The sequence below is a fragment of the Gavialis gangeticus genome, unplaced genomic scaffold (assembly GCF_001723915.1).
Source record: "Gavialis gangeticus isolate Ggan-Ray unplaced genomic scaffold, GavGan_comp1, whole genome shotgun sequence".
NCBI lineage: Eukaryota > Metazoa > Chordata > Crocodylia > Gavialidae > Gavialis > Gavialis gangeticus.
The window spans coordinates 4,553,025-4,564,436 of NW_017728994.1; the positions used below are offsets into that span (position 1 = coordinate 4,553,025).

At 40.4% G+C, this 11,412-nt stretch overlaps 1 protein-coding gene across 2 annotated transcripts in view; it reads right to left on the bottom strand.

Annotated features, from left to right (window-relative positions):
- Positions 1–11,412, bottom strand: part of GRID1 (glutamate ionotropic receptor delta type subunit 1) — a 1,431,845-nt gene that overhangs the window by 878,285 nt on the left and 542,148 nt on the right. For both annotated transcript variants that reach the window (XM_019502226.1, XM_019502225.1), the window contains exon 3: positions 2,566–2,850. In XM_019502226.1, coding sequence (XP_019357771.1) covers positions 2,566–2,850 — 285 coding nt within the window. The remainder of the gene's footprint in view (positions 1–2,565; positions 2,851–11,412) is intronic.

Consider the following 11,412-nt stretch of genomic DNA (forward strand, 5'->3'; position numbering starts at 1 on the left):
CTTACCAGCTCCAAGTCCAGCTCCAGATGATCATTTGACAAGCTTTAGTTAAAGTACCCCCACTGCCTAAGTCATCAAAGCTCTCTGAATGTTTTCTGAATTGATTTGGAAAGCTTCAAATTGATTCAGACCTTTTTATTGGTCCCCTGATTCAATTAGGATTTGAAGATTCAGCCACCGGATTGGGCTGAATCTCCTCCAGACTGAATCCATACCCAAAGCTTCACACAGCCCTAAAACATATAGCTCATTGTTTTGGATTATGTATTTCACTCCTAAAGACTGTAAAGGTTCTGGCCCGGTACAGACATTACACTTTTACTAGTATAAGTGATCAGAAACCGGTCTATACTCGTAACAGAACAGAAGTGTGGTACACAAAACTGGTCTATACCTGTAGCAAGAAACCCTTTTGTCTGCCCCCTGCCCCTCAAAAGTGAAGCTTCTCCATATAGCAAAAGCCCCTCATTTAGTATTTGCCCCCTTTTGGGGATGCTTTCTCTTTTCTACCTTTTCTTCCTTCCTCTCTCTTTTTCTTTTATTATATTATTATTTTTATATAATGTATACTTGTAGTGAAAATAGAGCTTGTAGAGGCTTTCACAAACGTACTTTAAGTTTAAAAGTAAGTTGTACCATGTAACAATGTTACCAAGAGCAGAAATCTCTGCATGGAGCAGGTCCCTGAATGAATCATGGTTGATTGTGTAACACAGTAGCTAGTCTGGATAAGCATGTTAATGAGCGGCAATTAACACCTACAAAATCAGAGACCAAGGAGAAGAAAGAATCAATAAAAAGCCAGGAATTCCCAGAAATGTCATTGTTAAAGGTACGGAAGCCCCCCTTTGAACTAATCAATGCTGGAAACAGACCCTTGGGGATGAAATACCCCCTGATCAACCACTTCCAGAGCTCTATTCATCATGGCAGTGAATCAATCAAAATTCATCAGATTCCTGAGACTGCATGTATGTATGGACGTGACCCCTAGGGCTGACAGTTGCCATCCAGCAGTTACCAAGAGGGACATCCCTCGAGGTCAACGACCCCTGGATTGGGTAAGCCCAAGAATTGGGGAGTCACCAAAGTCTGCAAGAGAGGGATAAAGGCAGTGAAAAATGACCTCCAAGGGTGCCCTCTTTGACTTGACCAGCACCCTGCCTGTCCAGCCAGAAGGACAAGCTGGCGACCCCCTTCTGAAGCAACATCACACTGAAAGAAGCCTTGACTATCCATCGACGGTGGACTCCAGCACTTGGGGATAGGTATTTCTTGACACCAGTGCTTAGTGTTCAGAGCTAGCTACTATGAGTGTGTGTGTGTGTGTGTGTGTGTGTGTGTGTGTGTGTGTGCATGAATGTGTGTGTGTTTGAGGGGATCAGCATCAAGGTTTATAATCTGACTTTTGCAACCATCCAATAAACTAGAATTTTACAATGATCCTGTGAGTTGGCGCTTTGTAGCCAACATACCCATAACACAACACAAGTTCAGTGCACACTGACTGGTTTAAAAATGGTGGAACCCGGTCTAAGATTTTCCACTCCCTGGCCTCTCACCAAAGGGCGAATGTGTGTTCTGTTTGCTGCCAAGCTAAACTACACTGCTTGCAGATTCTGCCTCAGGCTGTTTGAATGTCTGTACCTAATCTCTGCATACAGTCTACACTACTATTCAAAAGCCCATTTTATCCCACTTCAAATTTTCTGTCTTTTCCTCTACTTCCTCTCTCCTTGTTCTCACCAAACTTTACATAACATGGCACAAAAATCACAACAGGAAAATCACATTTCAAATAAAAATATTTTGAAATCAGGCTGAGTAAATTTGTTGAACTCTACCAAAAATCTTTATGTCATGTGTCAATAAACTAGAAGAAAAAAAAAATCAACTGAATAAACAGAGGCAAGTTTTCAGCACTGGAGCATAAAATTAATAAACTTAGATTTTTTTTCATTTTCCTTCCAAGTGCTCAGCACCAACTATGCTTTTTTTCCCCACTTGATGTATCAAATTTGCTCAAGCAGAAACTTCTGTTTGCTAAGTTTTAGTCCAGAGTAAAATGTTGCCAACTGAGATATGAAATTCACATCAGATATCAGGGAAACACTAACTTTAACCATTACTTTAATGTCATAAAATGTACCACTATGATACATACTCCAAATGGCATGAGAAAACATGTAAAGAAATGATAGAAAAAGAAGTACTGAAAATTAATTTTAAAGAGAATAAAGCTCAGTTTTGATAGAAACTGTATTAGAGGATTTGTACTCTCTGGCATACCCATATGACCCTGCCAAGCAATGTCAACAGTTTATTAATATTTTATTGAAAAACTGTTAGATGACCCAAATTTCGGCTGTCTTAGCAGTAATTTTTATTGCTTCTCCGAGAATTAGTTTTCACTAAAACTGTGCATTTAAGACAAAGAGCTAAATATTTCCCCCTTGTCTTCAAATAGCCCATACAATTGCATTCCCACAGCATATGTTTATACTTCCTTTTCTAGTTAAACATGACAGAGTCAATAATGTCACTGAAATTATATATTTTACTCACCATAGTCGCTGTCATAGAATACGATAAATTTTTGCCATCGCAGTTCTGTGACTAGTTTTAGCATAACATCATTGAGGCGGACAGGCGGTCTGGCTGCCAGTGTGTATTCTTCCTCCTCAAGGCTAGGGTTTAAGTGGCAAGCAGTACGTGGGGAACCTCCTGTGTTGCGCTGTACAAAGAGATGTGGAATGTGCATGGCATCCGTCAGGGACTGCAGGGCATTGGCTGAGGCACAACCAGTAGATGTAACTAAGGCTAAGATCCCCAGGGTCATCAGGTCACACGCTGAATGGGAAAAAAAAGAGAGGTCCACGTTAGAGGGAAGTAAAAAATTATTTTGGGGTCAAGTTAAAGTACTATGCCAATAATGTAGTCTCTGCCCTGAAGAGGTGACCAAGTTAAGGTCATTTGTATAACATAACACCAATTGAGAAGCGGGAACCACAGATCTTGTAAGACTTACAGATAAAACAGATGAGGAAAAAGGGAAAGATGAAATAACCTTTACTTTTTTTTGACAGGAAACCAACACAGGAAAATTAAATGACTTTTTTCAAGTAACATGGGGCATCTTTACATGTCCTCTGGGGGTGGGGAAGACACTTTATTTAAAGTGGCTCTTGGGGGCTGCTCTAATTAAAACTCCCACAGTGGCTTGTGTATTCAGCATCCCATGCTTCAATATGGTGGGGGGGGGTGCTTTATAAAGATCATTTGATGAGCTTTAGTTAAAGCACCCCCACTGCCTTTTTGAAGCAGGGGGATGCTGAATATGTGAGATGCCGAGGCTGCTGGAGGGTGCTAATTAGCAGACTTGGTTAATCAAGTCTGCTCCAATGCACTGTAATGGCAGCATGTCTACATGTACCCAGGAACTCTAAGACAGAGAGCAAATGAACTGAGGTCTCCTGAGTCTCAATCCACTCTCAGGGCCACAAAGCATAGTAAGCCATCATATGCGCACAGCAGATAAAAATCCTTTAGAACATTCCATTGTGTGGAATACATCCTTAAAACTGAAATCACTCTCAATAATTTTTTTTATAAGAAACCCCACTGAATAGCTGTAACATGAATTCTTTGCCTTGCCCCTATCCCAGCTGAACTATCCTACTTTTATTTAATGAATGCAAGATGCAACATTAGGGACCAGAGCCAGAACTCCAGATTCCTATCTTCCAGCGTAGTTTATTTCAGTGAACCAGCCTTTCCCTAGCTTGTGCTCTCCCTGCAGACCCCATATACTTTCCTCTCCCGGCTGTCCAGTGGCCAGTTTTGAGAGGAGGGGTAGGGGGTGCTCTGGATAATGTCTAACTTGTGGGCTAGTAGCTAGAACACTTATCTGGAGATTCAGGCTCAAATGCCAGCTGAGATGGGCCTAGAACATGGATCTTGCAAGTCTCTGGGTAAGATCCTTCAATGCTAGGCTGAATAGTCCCAGATCCCTTAGTCTTTCCTCATAAGGTTTGTTCTCCAGGTCCTTAGTCATTCTTGTGGCCTTTCTTTGGACCCTTTCAATATTTTCCATGACTTTTTTAAAGTATGGCACCCAGAACTGGACACAATACTCCAGGTGGGGTCTCACCAGTGCCAAGTGGTTAGGAAGTATCATTTTCTTAACCTCACTCACGATGCTTCGGCTAATGTATCCCAGTATGTTGTTAGCTCTGTTGACTACAGCATTGCACTGGCAGCTCATGTTCATCCCGTGATCAACCATAACCCTGAGGTCCCTTTCAGCCACTGTCCTGGCCAGGAAATCTCCTCCTAACCTATATTCATGTCGCTGGTTACTTCTCCCAGATGAAACATTCTGCATTTATCCTTATTGAACTGCATCTGGTTCTGCTCCATGCACCTTTCCAGCTTGTCCAGGACTTCCTGGATCCACATCCTATCCCCTAGCATGACCACTTTTCCCTATTACTTTGTATCATCCACAAATTTGGCCAGCATGCTTTCCACATCCTCATCTAAATTGTTGATAAAGATGTTGAGCAGCACAGGACCAAGAATCAAACCCTGCAGGACACTATTAGCTGCCTCCAACCAAGACAATACAGACCCATCACTAACACTCTACGGGTTTGACTCCTTAGCCATTTCACAACCCATGTGACTGTGGACTCTGCCAGCCCACAATCCCCCAGTTCTTTTTTATAAGAGCATCATGGGAAACCATACACAAGGCCTTTTTAAAATCTAAGTCTATGACATCAACCGCATCTCCCACATCTAAGCAGTTCATTACTTGATCATAGGAAACTAGGTTGGTCAGACATGACCTGCCTGCACAAAAACCATGTTGGCTATCCTTCCCAAAAAAATGTTGTTTTCCCTGTGAGCTGACCTGATTTAGCAGAAGGAAGGCATTACATTGCAAAATGGGAGAGACAGGTTTGAGGACAGATTTGATTTCCTAGGCTTATTGCCAGAAAAAGCTGAACATGTCACACAGGTAATCTGTTTAGTCACAGTAGGGAAGGGACCAGGGAAGAAAGAAGAGGGGACAAAAGAAAGAGAATAGGTTAGCTGAGACAAACACCTGAAGGGCTCACCAACCAGTGTGCTTTGGTGTCGTTTAGGGTGAGCACAATATTTCCCAGGCCACAGAAGCAACAAATCTACTTCTAAACATACCAAAGGACAAATAAAACTTATTTCTAACAAGAGTGGGCATCGTGGGAGTGGTCATGGCCAAGAGATTAGTCCTATAACTTATGGACTACCACAAGTGAAAAATGTGCTCTAGACCAGCAATAGTAGAAAATATCTTTGCCATAGGGATGCTGCTTGAGGTCTTTTAAAAGCAGCTTGTGAAAGAGGAAATATCCATATAACAAAAAAGATACTTCATACAACAGTTGGCACTAACTGCAAACCATTCCTTTACTGACAGCAATATTACAATGATACAACAGACCGTGGATACTGATCCCATTTTCTCAGTACATCCAACAGAAAATGACAGAAGTACCTCATAGCAGAAGTTATGGTCTTGGTAAATTTTCCTCTAATGTGGTATAGTACATGGTGATGAGCTAAATAAGGCAAGCTGGTCTACAGGGCTATTAAGCAAACAGTTTTCACAAGTCATTAAAACATATTTTGAATATTTTTTCATATTTAATTTAATTATGCTACACATTAAAAATGAAAATGAGCAGCATATGTTACACTCTACATTTTAGTTCACTAGGATCCCAGGTAGTAGAATACAAATTATAATACAAAAATGGGGTGGGGGATAAGTGTAAGCAACATTTTATTTCAGGTTGTATTCACTAGCGCTGTATGAAGCTTTGGGTGCTGATTCAATTTGGAGGAGATTCGGCCCAATTCAGTGGCCAAATCTCTGAATCCAAATCAAATTGGGAGATCAATAAAAAGGTCCAAATCAATTCAAAGCCTCTAAATCAATTTAGAAAAGATGTGGAAAAATAGATTTGGAAATTCAGGCAGTCCCCGCTCGCTGCCACAGGGAGCTGAATAGTAAGTAGAGGGTGGAGGGGGCTGAAGGGGGGAAGAGACTATGGGGGGACCCCTGCACAGCTCCAGCCTCTGCTTGCTCCCCCAGCCTCCCTGAGTGCCCCCCGACCTCTCCACTCTCCCAGCCCTGTCAATGGCTGCCCTGCCCAGCCCCAGCATCCCAGCTCTTTAAAACAAACAAACAAAGCCCCACACTCACCAGCTGCTGCAGCAGCCATCAGAGCTTTTGGGAGCTCATGACAGAGTGCCCCCCCCATGCAGTGCAGGGCAGTGGGAAGGCAGTGAGGATCACTCCCCCTCCACCCCCAGCCTGGCAGGAGCCAGTGAGCATAGGGCTTTATTTATTTGTTTTTATAAAGAGCCAGGAAACTGGGACTGGGGGGATGGGGCCTGTGTGATTCAAATCTTTAAATCAGATTCAGCTGAATCGATTCAGGACAGTGATTTGAATCACCGAACCAAATCATTGTCCCTTGAAATTGGCTGAATCCAAAGCAAATACTAGCCGCTTCTCACAGGCCTAGTATTCATCACTATGTTCTTTTTATGTAACACTATACATGAAACTAAGTGCTGCTATATTTCTGTAACAGATGACTTCCCTCATATAAGCATTGTGAAGTCCCAAGTTGGGTCTTTTATGCAGATTTTCTCAAAGGGTTAGTCAGGGTTTTATGTATTGCCATCTGTTTGCATGAAACCAGGAACACTGAATCCAAGTCTGCGTGTATGTATAAAATATATAAACACACATATATATAAATAACATGTCTTCTGACCTTAAGGCATCTAGAAGTTATTAAAAAACTTATGTCCACAGATAATAAATACCCCAAGGAAACTTTCCTTGTGGATATTCATCAGGATTTCCTACAAACCATAAACACTTTCCTAGTTGCAGTACTTTGTGGCATGATGTGAGATCTTATTACCATTTGACTTCTTTTTGGTACTGAAAGTGTATGCCTCATATTGGCATGAAACATTAGTTAGCCTGTGGAGCAAAACTGAGAATCAAGGATCCTGGAGTTGTATATAGAGCTACGTCACTACCCCATATGACTTTGAATAATCAACAAGCCTTACCCACACATTTTAAAAATGCTTTGCACACAATTTTCATATGAAGATTGCGAAGTGCTGTACAAAGGCAGGAATTATCATTTCTGTTCTATTAAGCAGATTTTAAAGCTAAGTATACATATTTGAGGGCACTAGGGGGAGGTTAAATCAATTCAAAAATTTTGCCCCATAGCAGATAAGTTAGGATGGTGGGGGCTGGGGAGCAGGCATGACCCACAGATGGGGTCGGGGGCAGGCATGACCTGCAAGAGGTATGGGGAGCAGGTGCAATGCATGGGTGGGGGGTCAAGCATGACCTATGAGAGCTGGGAGAAGCAAGTGCAACCCACAAGAGGTAGTGGGAGAGGGTGTGACCCATGGATGGGATGGGAGAACAGGTGCAACTTGCAGGTGAGGCGGAGGGAACAGAAGTGACCCATGAAGGAGGAGCACACTTGACCCATGGGTGCAGTCGGGGAGGATGGTGCAACCCACAAATATTGGTTGAAAATTGTAAAAAAAGTGCCAATAGGTCCAAATAATATACAGAAGAAGCAAAGATTTTCCATTAAGAAATGCGTCAAAAACAAGTTAAAAAGATCATGTCTGTCAAGAAAACTTAAAAAAAAAAAAAAAAAAGTTTGGGTGGGGTTTTTTTGTAAAATTGCTATAATCTTTGATCAATCAAAAATATGTAGTCAATTGACCAGTCAATAGATAATATTTGACTGGTCAGTTGACCATCTTGCCAACCCTAGTTCCGAATGCTATGTCTGTAAGAAGATGCACTTCACATTTATGCTACCTTCTCTTGAACCTCATTCCTGACTCCCTCTAGGATACTGAACTATATACCCTTTTTTCAAGTTAAATCCTTCCTTTTCACTTGAGTTTAACCAAACTTCTCTTTAAGCTTCCCATGACATTGCACCTGGGATTCACTATTTACAAATTGTATTATGTAATATTTAATTAATGATACTGAGAACTCACTACCATTTTCTAAGAATTTTTTTTTAAATGGAAGGGAAGGATCTCAGGGAGAGTGTTAACATATCCAGTCATCTGTGTATACCTGGTATTTCTGGTACAATACTCTGGAATAAAATGATTAGCAAAGTAAACATGCTTCAAAGCTAGTGTCCCTTTGAGATGAGTACAAATGTGATGGAGGGGGAAGGAGTTCATTGTTTCATTCAGTCTGGCTGAAGACTTATGCTTTATGGAAGTTATCTTCAAAAACCAGAAGGACTACATTTAAATGAAATGTAAGACTAGATTTATTGATCACAATAAAATATGTGAAAAAAAGAAATCTACGATAGGAAACTAAACTGATGGAAGTAGGCCTGCAGATTCATACTGTCCAGGCATAGAGCTAGCTACTAATTTACTAACTGAATTAATAAAACTATGCATATGAAAGAGACTGAAGTTATGTATTCAACAACAGCTCACTAACATTTGAATATATAATCTTTTCTTTAAAAAAGAAAAAGAAATAATTGAACAGGGCAATAAAATGTATCATTTTAAAGTGGCACAGTGTTTTTATCTAGACACATTGGAAACTGCATGAGTTTAAATCTGATTGTGAATACTTGGCTACAAATGAAAAAAAGAATGGAATTGCACTGGTTTAACATTAGTATAAATGAGTTTGGAACTGGGCCTATAGGTCAGCAAATGGAATCTCTTCTGTCCATCAGCATTTTATGTTCATAAATCAAAGTCTCATAGGAATTCTGACCAAGCAGTTGAACCTACAAACTTTTGAAACCAAAGCAGTCAATTTACCTAACGTTAACTGTTACCAGTTCAGCAAGGCACAGCTAATTCCAGACATAAGCACTGTAAATATATTCCTTATGAAAATATAAAAGAATGCATATAAACTTGATTTAATAACTGTATTTAATAAATACAGGAGAAATTAGAATGTAGAAAATCAGCCACTGTGCTACTGTGTGGCTATGTGTAATAATCAGCTATTTGATTGGTTAGGTAATTTAAACTCATTCAAATTTGAAGTGTAATGAAAAGCTAAGAAATCAAAATGTACCCGCTGAAAAGGCCAGCAAGCTGTATGTTTAATCAAGACTTAAGATCTTTTGGGAGACGCATCCATAAAAATAGTCAAGGAGTGGTCTGTTTTTGCTTGCGTTTTGTTTACTTGAATGGCAAATAAAAAGCTTGTAGCACTGTTTAACTGGAACATTAGAAAGAGATAAAAAGAGATGGTACTACATTAAAAATGCTGCTATGCCAACAAGCAATAACTCAAAACAAAAAGTATGGCTGTATACTTCTTTGGCCAGAGACAAAGTGAAGGTAACAACACAAAATAGTATCTGTTGTAGATCACTAGATCTAAAGGATGGCAAAGATTAAATTTCCCGGACTACTTGGAATACTTGAAAGCACAGGCTTCTGAATGCATGGGGAATTTAAATTATTTAGACATCTATCTGGGAAGAAATACAGCTACAGAGAGTCAAAGTAGTTACCAAATTATGGCACTCTGAAGATATAGTACTTTGAAGATAACATTATGATGCAAAAAAGACCATGTAGAAAAGAAGACAGCTAAAGAGAATACCTGAATCAGAATGGAAACTTTGTTTCAATGAATACAAATTATTAACAGTTGCCATAATTAGGGGTGGTTTCACTGAAACTATAAGACTATTAATCTTCAGGACATTTGAATTTGGGGAATTAAAGAAATTGGTAAAGATTATCTAATAGTAATTTCAAAATCTACTAAATGAACATTAGTGATAACTGCATAAAAACATACTATAACAGAAAAAAAGTTCTTCTAGAAAAAGAGAAAAATGAGACACAACCAAGGGAGAATTCAAGGAGTTAGTTAACAATAGTAGAGGGAAAAGAGAATGTACAGAATAACCTCAAAAATCTGGAATTCTCAAAAATCCAGCATTTTTTAAAACTACACTAGATCAGGGAGTAGCAGCAGCTGGTCCCAAAGCAGTGGAGCGGGAAGCTTGCACGTGGTGGCTGCCACTGCTATCCACCACCCCACGCTGCTGCTACCCTTTCTCCCCCACTCCCTCCCTGCTCCAGGAATATTTTTGAGAATGATTTTTGAGTGGAAAATTCATTACTGATTGCAAATTTGGTTTTGCTGAAAATTTTCAATATTCTCTTAGGAAAGTATAAATAATGACCGCTTTGGGTTAGTTTTAATATTTTAACTGATCCAAAAAGTTTAACCATAAAAAAAAAATTAAGCTGTATTTCCTTATGGCATATCATCCCATGGAAATTGTTTTTCAGTCCTCCACACTTTTTTCAAAGGGAGGACTGCTCATGTTTCAGAATGGGAAGAAATACAGCTACCGCATCACAGGAATCATATAACTCTTGGTATATTAAGGAAGACATGGTCTGTCCCAGAGGCATAGCGCACAGATAAATAATTGGGGCCAGATCTTCAAGTCAGTTTAAGGACTATAACTTATGTTCCAAAGAACATGATTTCCTAAGGTACATGCAGATGCTTCATTTAGATCAACCAAACTAGGATTAGGTTGATCTAAATGGCCATCTGTGCAGACATTCAGGGGGTTTAAATCAGGCAAAAAATGGCAGGCCCCATCTAAATTAGTTTACTGGAGTAGGTGAACTAAATTACAACTGGAATGGGTTAGCCTGATTTATCAAATGTCTCCACAAGTTCAGAACACAGCTTCAGGGTTGGGAAAGCCTAACCACTTGTCCCAGCCCTGGGGTAGCACTTTTCCAAACCCACCCCCACCATTTTTAAATCTGGAACCTCCCCACCTTCAGATATAAGGCTCCCCCTCGCACCCAGTCCCACCAACTCTCCCTCAAATCTGGTACTGCACCCCATAGCCATACTAGGGCCCTCATCCTGCCTATCCAAAGTTACTTACACTGAGGTTCTCAGTGTTGTCCCTAACACTGGTGAATGTTTGCACACACTGCTCCTGATCTACTATCATACAGCTTAAAACAAGCTGTGAGATAGGGGTGTGCACACTGGGCTGTATTAGATTCAGATTAAGCCCAAATCAGGGACAGTAATTGGATTCGTTGATTCGGATCACTGTCCCCATTCAATTCGGTTGAATCCGAATCTGAAGATTCAATGCTGATTCTGAGAATCCGCAATTCAGCCATAGGCACAGCTTTAAATGTTTTTTCTACATACCTTGAGGTACCAGGTGTGGCTCGTGAATGTTGCTATGGTGGGGCAGATGGAGCATCCCACAGGAGCATTGTGGGGGGGGGGGGGGCCATGCTTGGGGG